General features: G+C 42.1%; 1 protein-coding gene across 2 annotated transcripts in view; it reads right to left on the bottom strand.

Annotated features, from left to right (window-relative positions):
• LOC146359256 (uncharacterized) overlaps positions 1-20,286 on the bottom strand; it is a 118,628-nt gene that overhangs the window by 51,264 nt on the left and 47,078 nt on the right. The window contains exon 3 of one of the 2 annotated variants that reach the window (XM_084826934.1): positions 14,380-14,903. The exons of the other annotated variant lie outside the window; for it this stretch is intronic. Within the exon in view, the coding sequence (XP_084683060.1) occupies positions 14,775-14,903 (129 nt within the window). The 3' untranslated portion in view covers positions 14,380-14,774. Of the gene's footprint in view, positions 1-14,379; positions 14,904-20,286 lie in introns of those variants that run through there. 2 annotated transcript variants of the gene reach the window in all.

Raw genomic sequence — 20,286 nt, forward strand, 5'->3', positions numbered from 1 at the left:
AGTTCTTGTAAATTAGATGAAGTGGTAAACCTAAATCTGGACTGTACTACTTCAGACAGCATTTTCCTATTTAAAAAAATTCCCTGTATCAAATCAAAATTCCTTGTATCAAAAATTCCCCATATCAAATAAAATACTAGTCTAGCTTCTTCCCTGTTGTTTATGTGCATGACTGTCTTTGGGGGGAATTGAGGGGATACATTCCATCATGTGAACCCTCACCTGCAGTCTGTAGTAGTACAGAGATAGGTTTACCACTTGATTTACTGTTTGTAAGAACTAGGCCCATGTTTTGAAAAGCACTGCAAAAAATGGATCACCTCATTCAGTTCTCTTAATGGATATAACTCCATTTGTGTGTGTGTGTGTGTGTGTGTGTGTGTATATATATATATACACGCACACACACACTCTTTTGTTCAACGGATCGATTTTATGACCTGGTGAGACAGAATTCATATTAACCAAGTTAAATGGCCTTTTGATGGTGTGGTTTGGAAGACCTTTTTGTTCTTCTTTGAGTGCTATTACTGTTGACCTTCTGTTGTTTGGGTGAAAGTTGGTGGGGGAGGGGGAGAGAAAGAATCTTCTGGAACCAAATTAAGTTACAACTTCCTACAGGTAATCAGAACTACTGGGAAAAAAATTAAAGAATAAAATGGACGGGGAGTGGGGGGTGGCAAACACATAATCCCTCTCTTCCTTACAAGTGGGTTATCAGAAAAACAAGTTTAACTCCAGAAGAGTAGAGGTTCATACTGGCACAGTATCTTGGCTTTAGCAATAGCAAAGTGTATTCAGTGTTCTAGAATTTACTTATAACAGTCTGTAGTAAATCACGCACTTATCACGCACTCTGGTAGCTCAAGGTAATGCATGCCTAGCTTGTTCTACATGAGACGTGGCTTTAGTAAACAGCATAATAGAACATAAGAACATAAGGAGAGCCATGCTGGATCAGACCAAGGGTCCATTTTGTCCTGCATTCTGTTCACACAGTGGCCAACCAGCTGTCGACCAGGAACCCACAAGCAGGGCATGAGCGCAACAGCACCCTCCCACCCATGTTCCACAGCAACTGGTATACATCAGCTCACTGCCTCTGGTACTGGAGGTAGTACATAAGCCATCAGGACTAGTAGCCACTGATAGCCTTTTCCTCCAGGAATTTGCCCAACCCCCTTTTAAAGCCATTGAAATTGGTGGCCATCACTACATCCTGTGATAACAAATTCCATAGTTTAACTATGTGCTGTGTGAAGCAGTACTTCTTTTTATCTGTCCTGAATCTCCCACCAATCAGCTTCATAGGATGACCCCGAGTTCTAGTATTTTGAGAGAAGGGAAAAATGTCTCCCTATCCACATTCTCCACACCATGCATACTTTTGTACACCTCTATCATGTCTTCCTTTACCCTTTTTTTCCAAGCTAAACAATCCCATTTGTTGTAACTTTCTCTCATAGAGGAGATTCTCCAGCCCCTTGATCATTTTAGTTGCTCTTTTCTGCACTTTTTCCAGCTCGACAATATCTTTTTATAGGTGTGGTGACCAGAACTGTACACAGTATATTCCACACGTGGTCGCACCATAAATGTGTATAGGGACAATATGATATTGGCAGTTTTATTTTAAATTCTTTTTCTAATTATGCCTAACATAGAGTTTGCCTTTTTTTACAATGGCCACACACTGGGCTGACATCTTCATCAAGCTGTCCACTACAACCCCAAGATCTCTTTCCTGGTTGGTCACCACTAGCTCAGATCCCATCAGGGTATAGTTGAAGTTGGGATTTTTTGCCCCAATGTGCATCACTTTACACTTGCTTACATTGAACACATTTGCCATTTAGATGCCCATTCTCCCAGTTTGGAGAGATCCTTTAGGAGCTCTTCACAATCCTTTTTTGTTTTAACCACCCTAAATAATTTGGTGTCATCCGCAAACTTGGCCACTTCACTGTTCACCCCTAATTCCAGATCATTTATGAACAGGTTGAAAAGGATTGGTCCTAATACAGATCCTTGTGGGACCCCACTATTTACTTCCCTCCATTGGAAGAAGTTACCATTTATTCCTACTCTTTGCTTTCAGTTCTCTAACCAGTTATTGATCTATAAGAGGACCTCTCCTCTTATACCATGACTGCTAAGTTTGCTCAGGAGTCCTTGGTGAAGGACTTTGTAGCGTTTTGGAAGTCCAAGTAAACAATGTCTACCAGATCACCCCTGTCGACGTGTTTATTGACACCCTCAAAGAACTCTAAAAGTGAGTTAGTGAGACAGGACCTACCTTTGCAGAAGCCATGTTGATTCTTTTTCAGCAGGGCTTGTCTTTCTATATGCTTACTAATTTTATCTTTAACAATGCCTTCAACCAATTTACCTGGAACAGACATTAAGCTAATGGCCTGCAATTGCCCAGATCCCCCCGGATCCCATTTTGAACATTGGTGTTACATTGGCCATCTTCCAGTCCTCTGGTAGAGAGGCTGGTCTTAGGGACATGTTGCATATTTTGGTTAGAAGATCAGCAATTTCATATTTGAGTTCTTTGAGAACTCTAGGATGGATACCATTGGGGCCCAGTGATTTACTTGCTTTCAATTTATCAATAATGTTGAGAACTTCATCTTTTGTCGCCACTATTTGCCTCAGTTCCTCAGACTCCCTTCCTGAAAACATCAGTTCAGGCATAGGTATCTGTCCTGACTTCTGCAGTGAAGACGGATGAAAAGAATTCATTCAGCTTCTCTGCAATATCCTTGTTCTCCTTCAGTACTCCTTTAACTCCATTGCCATCCAACTGCCTCCCTAGCTGGTTTTTGGCTTCTGATATATTTAAAGAAATCTTTATTGTTGGCCTTGATGTTGTTAGCAATATGCTTTTCAAAATGCTTTTTTTGTGTGGCATCTCTTATGGTCTCCTTGCATCGCCTTCTCTTTTCTCTAATAGCTCCCTTAACCTTGCTCATTAACCATGCCAGCAACCTGTTGGACTTGGTGCTACCTTTCCTAACCTGTGGAATACATTTTAGCTGCGCTTCTATTATTGTGGTTTTGAGAAATCTCCAAGCATTTTGAAGGATTTAATCCTCTTGACTCCCCCTTTTAACTTCCTTTTCACCAGTTCCCTCATTTCAGAGATGTTTCCTCTTTTGAAGTCACATGTGTGACTGTGTTGGACTTGCTGGGCAATTTTCCACTTAAATATATATTAAATCTGATAGCACTGAGATCACTGTTTCCAATTGGCTCAACAACATTTACATCTCATCCTAGGTCCTAGGCGACATCATTTAGGATTAAGTCCAAGGTCGCCTCCCCTCTGGTCAGTTCCATGACCAGCTATTCTAGGGCATAACTGTTTAGGGCATCAAGAAATTTAACCTCTTTGTCATGGCTGGAACATGCATTTATCTAATCAATGTGGAGGTTATTGAAGTCGCCCATTATTATAACACTTCCTTGTTTGGAGGCCTCCCTGATTTCATTTTCTGTCTCAAATCTCATGTCACATTCACAGTATAATCCTATATATGCCTACTCAGAAGTAAGTGCCATTGAGTTCAATGAGCCTCACTTCCAAGAAAATGGTTATAGGAGTTCAGTGAAAATGAGGCAATCTCCTGGATGCTGCAGCAATTTTTGTCTGAGCTAACAAGGCAAAAAGAAATTAAGTGGGTTGCAGATGTGAATGTCTATGCTGTCAAAGATGCTGAAACCATATGAAAAACTAGTTATCTATGCATCTAAAAAGGTTCCAAAGCTCTTTAAGAGAAATTGAAGGAGAATGTATGTTTATGGAACATACTGGTGAAATAGATAGGTCTATAGTGTGGGTAGTTCTATGGTAGACACAACGAAGAAAAACTTCAAATTTTCTTCAGTCAAGTAACTGTGATAGAGTACTATGAACATCTTGCACCAGAAGACACAAGTTATCCAAAGCCAACTATTTTAGTGTACTGGGATACTGACAACTATACCTAGACATTTTAAAAGCAGCAACCTTTAATATGGTAAAGCAGCAACCTTTAATATGGATGCTGGCATGTGACAAGTTTCCTTTTGGAATTTCTCAGCCCATCACCTCTTTCAAAAGAAAGCCCATGAAGTCAGAAAAGTGCAGAGAGAAACTTGAAATTAAATCCAAATAAGATGCAGAGTGGGATCAATACAGTATTACTCTTTTTGGCTACATGCTGACTCTAGAAGGTGTAAAACAAGATAAAGACAAAATCATGGAGATAAACGGTGAAGCATCTAGATCAGAGCTGGAAACTATGAGTGCTTCCAGATGGAGAGGTCCTAGTGCTACCATTAGGAAAACATTGACCTGCTTCACATGACACGACAGTCCACCATGGGTTCATTGCCATGGCTTGTCAGGTTGTGTGAACCCAGATGGCACGAGTTTTTTGAGGGCTGAATAACCCTCAAGAACTGGAAGACAAGAAGCAGAGAAAGATGAAATTATGCGAATGTTGATTCAAACGATAAAAGGAGGTTAGTCCAAAGCCAAATCTCAAGTGCAATGGGAAGTTAAGGGCTTCTGGAACATCAAAGAGAATTGATAGCAGAAAAAGAGAAATGCTGAGGAGAATGTAATTTATGCTCTAAAATCACTGAAGTCAAGCATGTCAGAGAAAATATACACAGAACATTTTGGCATGGTATTATGCCAAAGAAAAGCACACAACTTTTTAATATAGACCATGCATACATGTTCAGACAAAACATATGATGCCCACATGCTCCTAGTATATCAGACAGGTAATATTAGAAAGTAGGGCTGTGCACCGCTTCGGCCTGAGGTCCGAATCCCAAGTTGATGTGGGCTGCTTCGGATCACTTTGAGCCTCTTCCGAAGTGGAGGAGGCACGAAGTAACCCAGAGTGGGTTGGGGGCTCTCCGAAGCTCTCAGTGTGCTTTTGAGCTTCGGCACCCCCGGCCCAGCAGCGCTGGCACCTCCAGGTCCTTACCTGAGCCACCCACCTCCTCCACCACCACCTCTGCCGCTGCCTCCATCGCCGCCGCCTCCACCACCACCTCTGTCACTGCCGCAGCCTTCTCCGCTGCCGCCATGGCCACAACCTTCTCCTCGTCCTCCACCTCCATCACTTCTGCTGCTGCTGTCTCATCCTCCGCCACCACTGTCGTTGCCAACTCCACTGTTGCTGCTGTCTCCGCCACTGCCGCCGTCATTGCTGCCGCCACCACCACCAGTTCCTAAGGCCTAGATGCGCCGACTCTTATTGCAGGGAGTCGCCTTCTTAAAAATGGCAACTTCCAGGAACTTCCAGGAGGTGGCCATTTAAAAAATGGCGACTCCCTGCAATAAGAGTCGGTGTGCGTCCAGGCCTCAGGACCTGAAAGCAGCAGTGGCAGCAGAGACGGCAGTGGTGAGGAAAAGGTGGTGAAGGTGGCAGCAGCAAAAGTGGCAGCAGTGGAGGTGGTGGCATGGCGGCGGTAGAGAAGATGGTGGTGGTGAGAAGGCAACAATGGAGGCAGCAGCGTTGGAGGAGGAGGAGGAGGCAAGGCAAGGAGCTGGGGGATTGGGTGGGGATGTTGCGGCGGGACCTGAAGCAGGGTTCAGCATCCGAATCCCACTTTGGGTTTGGGGCTGAGTTGGGTCGGGGGGCCCCAAATCAGCCCAAGCCGAATTAGGCCCACCTCTGAAGCCACAAAGTGGCTTCCAATTCAGACCAGGGGTCCCTGCACAGCCCTACGAGAAAATCAATGACATGTCTACTAAAAAAAGAAAAGTCTCATTGAGTTCACTGGGGCTTACAGCCAGGTAAGTGGGTATAGGATTGCAGCCTTGTGGCCAAACTATACGTTAATTGTGTAGCAAGTAGCTGAGTCTGATCATTTTCTTTACTTTAGTGTAACTGTATGTGGCCCTGATTTTGATCGGGATCAACATGCACCACGAAGGGATGATGAAACCTTCCCCCCACTCATTTTCCGCCCAAATTCCACACATACACACACCATGGGCACAGGGGTGAGGGAAGTAAATATAGAAAAAAAAGCCTCCAGTGACTTCAATGGAGACTTTTTTTTTTCTTTTTTAACCCCCCTATGGAGGGGTGTTGGAATTTGGAGATTTGAGGTGGGGAACAGGCAGGGGGGAGGCTTAATCCTCTCTTGGTGTGTGTTGGTCCTAATCTGAATTGCAACAAACTGTGTGATATTTGTTCATATGGGAACACAACAACCACTTGCCCATTATTGTAGCCATTATCCAAAGATTGTAAAGCTACCAAGTACCAAGGTAAGCACAGGACTCAATTTTACAAATTCAATTCTAACAAGGCATGATGGGATATGTGATGATTTTATATCCAACAATGATCCTCACTATACATCAGCTGAATTTGCTGAATTCACCAAACCGATACTTCCCACACTCAGAATGTACAGATGATAAAAAAGCATGATTAAAAACAGTGCAGTCAAGATATGTACCTAAGCCTGTTCAGCTTTAGAAACACACCAATAGTGTGGATTGCAACTAGTAAGGCAAAGCAATCCATATGCAGATAGTTCTTTCTACATAAAAGCAACTATTTTTAGAGTTTATTTGTATGCTTTGGGGTTATTTTTATGCTTTTCCATTATCATAGCCTGTTCTGAGCCTTCAAAACTGGGCAGGATAACAAGCCCAAATTACCGAAGTAAATTCAATATTTCCAAGCACTGTGCTAGAACTTGCCTGGAATGAAGCCTTGAAATCTGATTTAACTCGAAATTCAAAAGTTAACCAAAAGTAAGATTTGAGAAACAAGATATTGATGCTAAGGAAAATAACTTTGTTAATCTGTACAAAATCAAAACCCAGAAACTCAAGAGGAAAATATTGTCAGAAACTGCTGATCTAAATGCATGGGGAGCACCTCAAGAAAGCTACTCAGAAAAACCAAGAGAGAACTCACCAAGACCATGTTAGTTGGTTTCTATGTATTTTAAAGGTTAAAAAAATAAATTCACCATACAAAACAAAATTAGGAAGTTCTTGCAATTGTTTAAAGCTAATAGATGCACAAGCCTAGCATGTTTAGATAGAAAAAAGTCCTACAACTCCCAGCATCCTCCAACCAGCATCGCTAAATGTAGTAAAGCTGACCAAACTGAACCAAACTGAAAATGACAACACTTGTGGTCAGCCATTCAATACAATCCTATGCATGTTAACTTGGAAGCAAGCCCCAATGTGTTCAGTGCGTCTTGCTCCCAACACAGTATGCATACGATTGCAGCCTTAGGATCTAATTTAGAACTGATGTTACAGTACATAATTTCAGATGAAGTCTATCACACTGTTGCTAGGTAATTTCTTCACCAAATCTGGAAAATTGTTCACATTATGCATAACCCTGAAAAGATAAATGCTTCAAGAAGTATCCTTTGATAGGCATCATTTGCATTTTCACATACAAAAGCTTTTTATTTTATTTTAATAGAAGAATGTTGTTTACATATCATCATTCAAAACGCCACACTGTTTGAACTTGTTATTAATCAGTAAATTAATAGGTCCAAGCTTACGGAGGCTTCTGTTTTCTCGTTTTATGGCCAACATTTTTTTGAGGGAAAGGCAATGACAGTTGCCAAGCAACAAAAAGATCCAAGCTAACAAACAATAATTCTACATGCAGGTCAGTCATATTTGTAAGGGCACCAAAAATACGCCAAAATTTTACATCTCATGTATTATGTACATGTAAACATTAAGGATAGTATACTTTTATTAGGACCCTCTGAAAATGTAAACATCAGCCTTTCAAAATGTCGTGTTAATTCAGAGAAGAATAAACTGCTTAATCTTGTAGCTGGAATATGGTATGCACAAAATTTAGATTACAAGATTACTCATGGCCACTAGATGCCCTATATACCACTCAGCTCACCCTATGAATGAAAGGGCCAGCACTGAATCTTCAAAAGAAGTAATAATCCCTAAGGGCTGTCTTAAGCCAGGATGTGTATGCAGGACTTAGTACTATGGATCTACAGTTGCAATGATCATAACCATGGAAAGTAAATAGCTGAGAGACTACGTAACTAATGGACCCCTCTGTGAGTTCCTGAAGAATCACCCTGCAGCATGGCCAAGCGGTGAACTCTTATTTTTCCTTCTGTTCCTCCCCAGTTGCCACCAGTGGCATCAACAACAGTGACCTCCTGCCATGAACTCATAAAGTGAGATGGGGCACTTCCATAACTTATATCATTTCACACCTTGTGGCTGTAAAATGCCGCCAGCTATTAAGCACCTCATCTTAACTTTTTCTTTTTTAATTATCATATTAAGTTATCATGACATGTACTGAAATGTGTTGAAACCATACAAACTCAAAATGGATGGAATCTCTCTTGGTAGAAGAAAGGCACATCACAAATTGGCTAAACGCAATGTAACTTGCATGACTCTCTGAAAGTCATGCCCTATCTCTCAAGCTGTTGATTTTATCTCCTCTCTTTCTTTAAAAAAAAAAAGGGGGTGGGTGGGAGAAATACATCCACAATCAATTTCTATTCAGCTGTTGCTTCTCACTTGCAATATGAGAAATGAAAATATTTCCAAAATGCAACTTCTATCGAATTTTATTTGGAAGACTTGTTACATTAAAGGTATAGTCAATAATACATCTGACCCAGATGAGAAATCAAGCACATTTTGATGGGTGTCATTGATTGTACTACCCACGGAGACCATGTCCTTGAGTGCTAGCTTTTATATCACTCATGTTGAAATAACAGATGCACAACAGTGTAAGGATAGCATAAGTTCTTGCCAGGGATGACCAGGTTGTGAAACAGCAAAGATTGGGATAAACTACACAGTTTGTTAAATGGATGGTGTGTAGCTGATTCTGTTTTGTTTTATTTAGTGTAAGTGTGTGGGACCCCAATCCAGATCAGGACTACTGCATGCATGTAGAGGGGGTTAAACCTTTCCACCCAGCTGCTTCCCCCCTAAATTTCCTTCCTCCCTGTGCATGAACTAAAGAAAAAAAAAATACCTTAGTTGGCACCAGCGGAGATTGCACAAGGACAAGGCATGTGAAGTAAAGTAGTTAAATGGTTGCCTGTTTTCTTGCATGGTGGAGGAACCAATTCAGGCACATACTTCATCAAGTTAAAATCTGCAGCAGTTGTGCAGACCTCAGTAGAAATCCTGCTTGAAGTTTTAGGAGTGAGTGTGCTGGGATGAATAAGGAAGTGTAAAAGTGCCAGGACTTGGTAATTGGCAGGATGCAGACCAATGAATCCTGATAAGATGGAGGCACTGTGGGTAGATGCTTCTCAGCAGGTCCTGGAAAGTGGTATTCAAACATGTTTTGGACAGGATTGCACTCCCCTCTGAAAGAGCATCTTTGTACCTTTGGAATACTCCTAGATCCAGCTTTGATAATAGAAGCCCAGGTAGCTTAGTTTGACAGCTGTAGCCATTCCTGGACAGGGATAGTCTGATCACAGTGATCCATGCTCTAGTAGTGTGTTATATGTGGGGCTGCCCTTGAAGATGATTCAGAAGTTTCAAGTAGTGCTGAAATCAGCTGCCAAAATGTGACATCCAAGTTTGTTCACATCACTCTAATGTTAAAAGAACTGTGCTGGTTGCCTGTTTGTTTCTGGGCTCAATTCAAGGTGCTGGTACTTATCTTTAAAACTCTAACCAATTGGGACCCACATAGCTGAAGGAGTGGCTCTGCTATATTAGCTTGCCTGTGTTTTAAGACCTTCTGTGGGGGGCCCTACTTCCAGTGCCCTCCTTATCAGAAGTGTGCTATGTAATTCTTTTTAAAAAGGAGAGAACCTTTTCAGTGGTGGAACCCCAGCTTTGAAATGTTCTTCCTAAAGAGGTCTGGCTGATGCCTACTTTACCATCTTTTCAATGTTTTTATTTACCCAGGCATTTTAATCTGTATAATCCTTCAATCTGCCTTGTCATTTTTATTTGCTGTCTTTTATTATGATGGTCTAATATTAGTGTTTTATTGTATTGCACTGGGTGTTACATAATTTATTATCTACACTGTTGTACACTGTTGTGTTAGTATAGAAATGTTTTAAATAAATACATATCAAGAAAGCCCTGTTCAGACATTTTCTTACTGTGTAGAGTAAACCTGCAAGGACAGGGAAAACTCTAGCTCCATCCCACTCTTTGTGCCTTTCCATCACCCTGCACTCATGGAAGGCAGTGGTCTGAAGAGTAGAGACTCCAGGTATCTATGGAGGTGCTCCACACAATTAAGAACCCTGATTTCAGGGAGCATTCTTAATCATGTGGAAAGCCTCGGTGGATACAAGAGGCTCTCCTCTTCAGACCATTGCCTAGGGATGCAACAGATTCAAGTGAGTTTGGATTTCTATGAATCTGACCTGCAGATTCCACAGTGGATGGGCTTTTTCTGAGTCACATGGATTCTGTGGACTTGCAGACCATTTTTCACTTGTGTGTGTGGGGATTTGCACTAATTCTCATTATTAGTTATAAATCAGTTTACTGTATTTATATTTGTTTATTCGTTCAGTTGCTTCCAACTCTTCGTGACTTCATGAACCAGCTCACGCCAGAGCTTCCTGTCGGCCATCGCCACCCCCAGCTCCCCCAAGGTCGAGTCTGTCACCTCCAGAATATCATCCATCCATCTTGCCCTTGGTCGGCCCCTCTTCCTTTTGCCTTCCACTTTCCCTAGCATCAGCATCTTCTCCAGGGTATCCTGTCTTCTCATTATGTGGCCAAAGTACTTCAGTTTTGCCTTTAATATCATTCCCTCAAGTGCGCAGTCTGGCTTAATTTCCTGGAGTATGGACTGGTTTGATCTTCTTGCAGTCCAAGGCACTCTCAGAATTTTCCTCCAGCACCACAGTTCAAAAGCATCTATCTTCCTTCGCTCAGCCTTCCTTATGGTCCAGCTCTCGCAGCCATAGGTTACTGCGGGGAATACCGTTGCTTTAACTATGTGGACCTTTGTCAGTGTGATGTCTCTGCTCTTAACTATTTTATCAAGATTTGTCATTGCTCTCCTCCCAAGAAGTAAACATCTTCTGATTTCCTAGTTGCAGTCAGCGTCTGCAGTAATCTTTGCACCTAGAAATACAAAGTCTGTCACTGCCTCCATGTTTTCTCCCTCTATTTGCCAGTTATCAGTCAAGCTGGTTGCCATAATCTTGGGTTTTTTGAGGTTTAACTGCAACCCAGCTTTTGCACTTCTTTCTTTCACCTTCGTCACCTCAGCTCCTCCTTGCTTTCAGCCATCAAAGTGGTATCATCTGCATATCTGAGACGGTTAATGTTTCTTCCAGCAATTTTAACTCCAGCCTTGGATTCATCAAACCGAGCACGTCGCATGATGTGTTCTGTGTACAGGTTGAATAGGTTGGGTGAGAGCGTACAACCCTGCCATACTCCTTTCCCAATCTTAAACCAGTCCGTTGTTCTGTGGTCTGTTCTTACCGTTGCTACTTGGTCGTTACACAGATTCCTCAGGAGACAGACAAGATGACTTGGTATCCCCATACCACCAAGAACTTGCCACAGTTTGTTATGATCCACACAGTCAAAGGCTTTAGAATAGTCTATAAAACAGAAATAGATGTTTTTCTGAAACTCCCTGGCTTTCTCCATTATCCAGCAGATATTGACAATTTGGTCTCTAGTTCCTCTGCCTTTTCGAAACCCAGTTTGTACATCTGGCAATTCTCGTTCCATGAATTGCTGGAGTCTACCTTGCAAGATCTTGAGCATTACCTTACTGGCATGTGAAATCAGTGCCACTGTTCGATAGTTTGAACATTCTTTGGTGCTTCCCTTTTTTGGTATGGGGATATAAGTTGATTTTTTCCAATCTGGTGGCCATTCTTGTGTTTTCCAAATTTGCTGGCATATGGCATACATCACCTTGACAGCATCATCTTGCAAGATTTTAAACAGTTCAGCTGGGATACTGTTGTCTCCTGCTGCCTTATTAGCAATGCTTCTTAAGGCCCATTCAACCTCACTCTTCAGGATGTCTGGCTCTAGCTCACTGACCACACCGTCAAATCTATCCCCGATATTATTATCCTTCCTATACAGATCTTCTGCATATTCTTGCCACCTTTCCTTGATCTCTTCTGCTTCTGTTAGGTCCTTGCCATCTTTGTTTTTGATCATACCCATTTTTGCCTGGAATTTACCTCCGATGTTTCTAATTTTCTGGAAGAGGTCTCTTGTCCTTCCTATTCTATTATCTTCTTCCACTTTCACACACTGCTTGTTTAAAAATAATTCTTTATCTCTTCTGGCTAACCTCTGGAATTTTGCATTTAATTGGGCATATCTCCCCCTATCACCGTTGCCTTTTGCTTTCCTTCTTTCTTGGGCTGCTTCCAGTGTCTCAGCAGACAGCCATCTTGCTTTCTTGGTTTTTTTTCTTTGGGACATTTTTTGTTGCCGCCTCCTGAACAATGTTGCGAACTTCTGTCCATAGTTCTTCCGGGACCCTATCTACTAAATCTAGTCCCTTAAATCTATCCTTCACCTCCACTGCATATTCATTAGGAATATTAGTGAGCTCATATCTAATTGATCTGTGGGTCTTCCCTATTCTCTTTAGTCTGATTCTAAATTGTGCAATAAGTTCGTGATCTGAACTACAGTCAGCTCCAGGGCTTGTTTTTATCGACTGTATAGATGTTCGCCACCTTTGGCTTCAAAGGATGTGGTCAATCTGATTTCCGTGTTGACCATCTGGTGAAGTCCATGTATAAAGTCGTCTTTTAGGTTGTTGGAAGAGAGTGTTTGTTATGCACAGTGAGTTGTCTTGACAAAATTCTATCAGCCTATGTCCTCCTTCATTTTGTTCTCCCAGACCATGCTTGCCTGTAATTCCAGGTGTCGTTTGACTACTCACCTTAGCATTCCAGTCTCCTGTAATGAAAATAACATCTCTTTTTGGCGTACTATCCAGTAGGTGCTGCAGATCCTCATAGAACTGATCTACTTCTGCTTCTTCAGCATGTGTGGTTGGGGCATATATTTGGATCACTGTGATGTTAAATGGCTTACCCTGAATTCGAATTGAGATCATTCTATCATTTTTTGGATTGTATCCAAGCACTGCTTTAGCCACTTTATTATTAATTATGAAGGCTACTCCATTTCTTCTGTGGTCCTCTTTCCACAGTACTAGATCTGGTGGTTATCTGATGTGAAGTGGCCCATGCCACTCCGTTTCAGTTCACTGACACACAAAATATCTATATTTAATCTTGACATCTCCCCAATAACCACATCCAATTTGACCTAGCTCATAGATCTTACATTCCAAGTTCCTATGGTGTGTTGATCTTTAGAACATCGGATTCATCGTTCACCACCAGCACCGTTGGCCGCTAGCCATCCTTTCGGCTTTGAGCTAGCTGCGTCATCACGTCTGGGGCTAGTTGAACTTATCCCCTGTCCCTTCCCAGTACCATTTTGACCATCATCCGACCTGGGAGTCCCATCTTTCAATGGTAAAAAGGTAAATGTGTCCCCAACCAGTCGTGTCCGACTCTAGGGTGTGGTGCTCATCTCCATTTCTAAGCTGAAGAGCCAGCGCTGTCCGAAGACGCTTCCGTGGTCATGTGGCTGGCATGACTGAACACCGAGGTGCACAGAACGCTGTTACCTTTCCCGCTGAAGCGGTACCTATTTACCTACTTGCAATTTCTTGTTTTTGAACTGCTAGGTTGGCAGAAGCTGGGACTGAAGACGGGAGCTCACTCCATCACGCAGCACTCGGGTCTCGAACTGCTTTCCTGCCGACCTTCCAGTCTGCAGTTCAGCGTCTTAACCACTAAGCCACCATGGCTTCCAGTGGTATACTGACATATATCTGGTTGTACTGATCCATTTAGTTTTCACGGCAAGAATACTGGGGTGGGTTGCTGTTACCTTCCCCAGGGATTGTATTGACTATTATGTATTTATTACTGGTTAATGAATAAAATTAAGTTTCTAAAGCTGTGACCTTGCAGAGCTCAAAAGAGCAATGAATCACTGTGGCTATTATGAGCCTCCCTAGAAAAACATTATTGTAGAATAAAGTAGGTTTGTGCAAAACCAAAAGAATAATTCTAAACTAGGGGTAGACAACTTGGTTCCCTCTACAGTTCCATAATCTCTGACCATTGGTCATGCTAGCTGGGGCTGATGGAAGTTGTGTTTCAAAACATCGGGAGGATGCCAGGTTGCCTGTTCCTGTACTAAACCAAAACTGATGTTTCCTGTAACTATCATGTGGCTATCACCACAGAAACATATAATGAGAACGAGGAATTTGGCCAAATTGCTTATAATATAAATATAAAGAGACAATAGAAGACTGATTAGAGTTTTTTAGACTTAATCAAGAAGGCATGACAGAACTCAAATAAATACAACTTCAGTATCTTACATAATGGTGTTACTCTCTATGGGTTACCTTGCGTAACTGATTATTTTTCTTCCACGAATAAGGTTATAACTGGCTGTAAAGTGATTTTAGGACATTTTATTACTTTCAGGGCTTCCTCAGTTCATCATGTGACATGCTCAGTTTCAGGTGGTGATAGTTAGGGAGATGGTAGTACACCATTTCCAAGATAGCAATTGCTTCTGAATCTTTGCTCTGTTGCCACACAATATTACAGCACTGGGTTTCAAAGATGCTAGACATTTAAAATATTTGATAGAATCTACCAAGAAGAGTGTCATTGTTCAGAAGTACAATATCTCAGGCTTCCTTTCACACTTCATGCTGAGCCCTCTCTTCTTTCCCCTCATATCTTTGCAGTAACAGGATACTTAGGACAAGAAAAGAGATTTGATGCATGTGGTAGAGGTGGCTGGACAAAGTCTCCATGCTCACAAGTTCCTAGAAAAAAGAAGAGAACACCTAAGGTAAAGCGTGTGAATGTAAAAGATGAGGATCCTGGTGTTGCGCAGTGTTCCAGAGTATATGATCTTGTCAGGAGGGAGAATTGTAGAATAAGCCTGAGGTAGATGCTCTCGAACCTTCAGACCTGTTCAGGTGTTCTCTTACTGTGTAAAGGAAACACAAGAAAAGAGGGAGTGCTCCAGCTCCGTCCCCTCCATGCTCATGGAGCGTGATGGTAGGGATTTTGCTAAATCCATTCCATCTGTGTTCAATGGATTGTAAGGTGTCTTTCATTCCATCATCCGCTCATTGATGGAATCAGATTTTTTTCACCAGAATTTCATCCCTCTTGTGCTAATTCATATTAGTGCTAATGCACACTTGTGGAAATGTGTTAATCTGCACTAGTTAATGCATATTAGTGCTGATTAGTTCATAACTACTGCAGATTAGCACATTTGTGCAAGTGTGCAATTGTACATTAGCACTGGTGTTAAAGCAGAGGTTTGGGTAATGTAAAGTTTTTGTAAGATGCAACATTTGGGCATTTTTAAAACCAGCAAGGGGGGGATGCCAAGTTTGTGAAATAAACTTGGGGATTGTAATATACGTATGAAGTACAAAATGGAAAGTGATGGTGAATATTACTGTAGAAACGCATTTTGACCATTTTCCCCTATGAATTCCATAAAAGAGCTCTCCAGCTCTAGCTTAAATTGCTGTTGAAGTGCCTAATAATTTAATTGAAAATGTGACCATTTGCACAGAAGACAATCTGACATAATTATGATATTGCATTTTCAACTAATAACATTGTACACTAAAATGACATCTCCATTTACCTGTGTGTTGCTCAGAGGAAGTCCTATCAAAGCCTATGTTGATTTAGGCATGCAGTGAACCAAAACCAGGAGAGCTGTACTAGCACCTGTGTCTTCAGGGGAAAGGTCATGACAAAACCATTCATTCCAACTCACGAGTCTTCTTCACACATTTTTGCATCGCTTTTCCCACAGCTAAGCGTAATAACTGGATGAATTCCAGAGAACACTTTATCATGCAAGCGGTGAAGCAAGATGACAAATACAGGATGCAAGATGTGATATTGAAGTCTAATGTGAATATACAGCTCTAGACTCATCTCTGGTTTTACAAATAAGGATGTCTGCCTGGCTGTGAAATGTCCAGATTTTGTTTTGTTTTTGTAGCTGCTTAAATGGTTGTACAGTTTAAATGGGTTTATGTAAGGGCAACCTGTTAACTTTTCGCCCGTGAACTAGCTGAAAACATAACTCAGTTCTTTAGTATTGTATATCAGGGTGCTTCATATTTTAGAAAGCTGGATCAAGCCCCTGGAGTGGCTGCCCTTGGAGTGATGCTCCAGGTTCTACTTTATATTGTCATTAAAGGTCTAGTTCTCAATGTGGTAGTAAACCTGTGTCTGTACTGTAGTACTCAGATGTCAGTGAGGTTCACATGATGGAATTTTTTTAAAAAATCTCTGCATACAGAAAACAAGGTATCAGGGATAAGAATTCTAGCTAGTCTTCTCTCTGACCTGTTAAGTAAGCAGACCTCTGCTAGTGCAATGGGACTTTCCCCATCTCTCCTACCCCCTACAGCTTCCCATGTCCCTGAAAATCTGCTCCAGAGGAGTCTCTCAACCCTCCAGAGCCAATTTTTAGGTTGTGCAGGGGGCTGCAGGGAATCTGCAGGGACCTGAGTATTTTTTCCCCATCTGATCCCAACAATAAGCATAGGCTTATTTTCCCCTGCTGATGGGTCCCTGCTGGTGTGAATCAGGAACAAGTAGAATGCCACTGGGAAGCAACAGTGAGAAAGAACTATTACTTCATGCCCAGCTTGTGGGCTTCCCAGAGACACCTGGTTGGACACCATGGGAAGCAAGGTGATAAGAGTTGATGGAGCTTTGGTCTGACTCTGCAGGGCTTTCCTTACATTCTTGAGGATTCCCACTTTCAGTACAGAGATGTCCTGGGAAATAAGATACCTGTCATTTCCAAGAATACTGCTGTATTTCTGATTGGGCACTGGGGTTTCCAAGGCTTTACACTGAGATGGAGCTTGCCTTCATCAAGGCATCACATAACACACTTGCCTGCATCAATGTATCCACTGTGCCTCCCAACAGCAGCTCCACCTGTCCCTTCACCTACATTGCTCTTCTGCCAGGTTGGTGGGTGAAGAGACTAGTGGAGTAGCAGAGCAAGATTCTAATCACAGCTGTACACATCTATACAGATGTTCCAATGAACACAATTAGGTCAAGGCAGCGCCTGCAGTGCCACCATGATGCTGCCTCCTCCAAGTGCAGTCATTTGTTGCACCCATTTAGAATTCTGAAAGCTCAAGCAATTACCACTATCCAGATTTGAAAGTTATTCAATGTTCCATCCTCCCCTGTGGGAAAAACAACATGAACAAGCCCAAAGCTTTCCATTCAATGTCCGGGCTCCTTGTGAATAGTTGGCAGCAGTGCCCAATGAAGCCATTTCAGTAACACAATTCAAGCCTTTGTGGAACAATATAAGGAGAGGAGATATGGTGCCAATTTCCTTAATTGCCCCTTTTCTTTTCTTTTCTTTTCTTTTCAAGCTCTTCCATCCACACCTTCTATTTCATGTCTTCTTCTTGGAGATAAATCAGACCTATGAGACTCCAGTTTGTATTACTTCCATCTTGCACTGGAAAATGCTTTTCTTTGTGGCCATGCAAAGCGACCAAAAAGGTAATGCTAGAAGGGAACAACATGAATTCACCGGGCATGCAGAAGACACATTTCCAAAGAAGCATACAGATAATTTAAATAATTGCCAGGACTGATTTATAATGTGAATAAAATCTTGATGTTGAAACTGGAAGTTCATGACTCTAGAAAGATGGCAATGAACTTCAGTCTATAAACTAACATGGAACTTCAACCCCAACACATCCTGTGCAGATGCCATATTGAGGCATTTATCAGGCTCCAGTGCAACTGGTTCCTGTATTGCTGTTTTTCTCTTATTTATTACTTGTTTCCTGTTTTACAGATGTGTATATTATTTTGATGTGCAACAAAATCCCAGCTCACAGTCTGTCATAATAAATGACAGAATTCATCATTCTGTTACAAAAAGGGTGAAAACAAGAGCCAAGAAAAAGGAATGATTGGCACCCCCTGTCAATCATTTCAAGTTAGAGATGGGAAATTGTTTTTTAGAGGACTGAAGGTGGTATAATAGAGGCATAATTTACTGTGATATGTGCATTTCTTTTTGTCCCACTGTCCTCTCTGGTCAAAGGTGTTTTACAGGTTGATACTGGAGATTTTGGAGCTTAGCTCTAGCCCAGGGATGGAAAATGCATCACTGAACTATAACTCCCGTCATCCCTAACCATTAGCCATGTTGGCTGGGGTGTATAGGAGTTGGAGTCAAACAACATCTGCAGGCCCCAGCCCTGCTCTGCCTTTAATGGAAAAATTGACACAACAGATTTATGCATCCAATAATAATTCTCATCTAGATAATTGTGTAGCTCTATGGTTTAATTTACATCATGAGAAACGCTGGGTTGGATGAATCACAGGTCAGAATTAAGATTGCAGGGAGAATTATCAACAACCTCAGATACGCAGATGATACCACCCTAATGGCAGAAAGCGAAGAGGATCTAAAGAGCCTCTAGTGAGGGTGAAAGAGAGTGCAAAAGCTGGTTTGAAACTCAACATTAAAAAAACGAAGATCATGGCATCTGGCCCCATCACTTCCTGGCATATGGAAGGGGAAGAAGGGGAAGAAATGGAAGCAGTGACAGATTTTATTTTCTTGGGCTCCAAGATCACCACAGACGGTGACCGTAGCCATGAAATTAAAAGACGTTTGCTCCTTGGGAGGAAAGCTATGGCAAACCTAGGCAGCATAGTAAGAAGCAGAGACATCACCTTGCCGACAAAGGTCTGTCTATTCAAAGCTATGGTTTTCCCAGTAGTAACGTATGGCTGTGAGAGCTGGACTATAAGGAAGGCTGAGCGCCGAAGAATTTATGCTTTCGAACTGTGGTGCTGGAGAAGACTCTTATGAGTCCCCTGGACTGCAACGAGGTCCAGTCAGTCAATCCTAAAGGAAATCAACCCTGAGTGCTCATTGGAAGGACAGATACTGAAGCTGAAGCGCAAATATTTTGGCCACCTAATGCAAAGAGAAAACTCCCTGGAAAAGACCCTAATGCTGGGAAAGACTGAAGGCAAAAGGAGAAGGGGACGGCAGAGGATGAGATGGCTAGATAGCATCACTGATGCAATGAATATGGATTTGAGCATGCTCCAGGAGAGAGCGCAGGACAGGAAGGACTGGCATGCTATGGTCCATGGGGTCACGAAGAGTCGGACACAACTGAACGACTGAACAACAACAACAACAAATGATTTAATTTCCCCTTCATGGATCACTGCCTTGTTGTGGTGAAGGGACTTGCGTAACTCAGTGAAGCCATAAGCTATGCTGTGCAGGGCCACCCAAGACAGCCAGGTCATGGTAGAGAGTTCTGACAAAATGTGGTCCACTGGAGAAGGAAATGGCAACCCACTCCAGTATTCTTGCCCAGAAAACCCCATGGTACGTATCACAAGGATAAAAGATATGACACCGGAAGATGAGCCCCTCAGGTCGGAAGGTGTCCAATATACTACTGGGGAAGAGCAGAGGGTATTTCCAAGTAGCACCAGAAAGAGTGAAGTGGCTGGGCCAAAGCCGAAAGGACACTCAGCTGTGGATGTGTCTGGTGGTGAAACGAAAATCCAATGCTGTAAAGAACAATATTGTTTAGGAACCTGGAATGTCAGATCAATTAATCAAGGTAAGCTGGAGGTGGTCAAACATGAGATGGCAAGATTGAACATTGACATCTTGGGAATCAGCGAACTCAAATGGACAGGCATGGGAGAATTTAATTCAGGTGACCATCATATCTACTACTGTGGGCAAGAATCCCTTAAAAGAAATGGAGTAGCACCCGTAGTCAATAAAAGGGTGGGAAAAGCAGTACTGGGGTACAATCTCAAAAAAGATAGAATGATCTCAGTACGAATCCAAGGCAAACCATTCACCATCACAGTAATTCAAGTCTATGCCCCAACCACTGATGCCGAAGAAGCTGAGGTTGATCGGTTCTATGAAGACCTACAACACCTTCTAGAACTAACAACAAAAAACGATGTCCTCTTCATCATAGGGGATTGGAATGCTAAAGTAGGAAGTCAAGAAATCACTGGGATAACAGGCAAGCGTGGCCTTGGTGTACAAAATGAAGCAGGACAAAGGCTAATAGAGTTTTGCCAAGAGAACATGCTGATCATAGCAAACACTCTTTTCCAACA

This window comes from Heloderma suspectum, chromosome 1 (genome assembly GCF_057233095.1).
Source record: "Heloderma suspectum isolate Gila_16-S chromosome 1, 16-S_ref, whole genome shotgun sequence".
In the NCBI taxonomy this organism is placed as follows: domain Eukaryota; kingdom Metazoa; phylum Chordata; class Lepidosauria; order Squamata; family Helodermatidae; genus Heloderma; species Heloderma suspectum.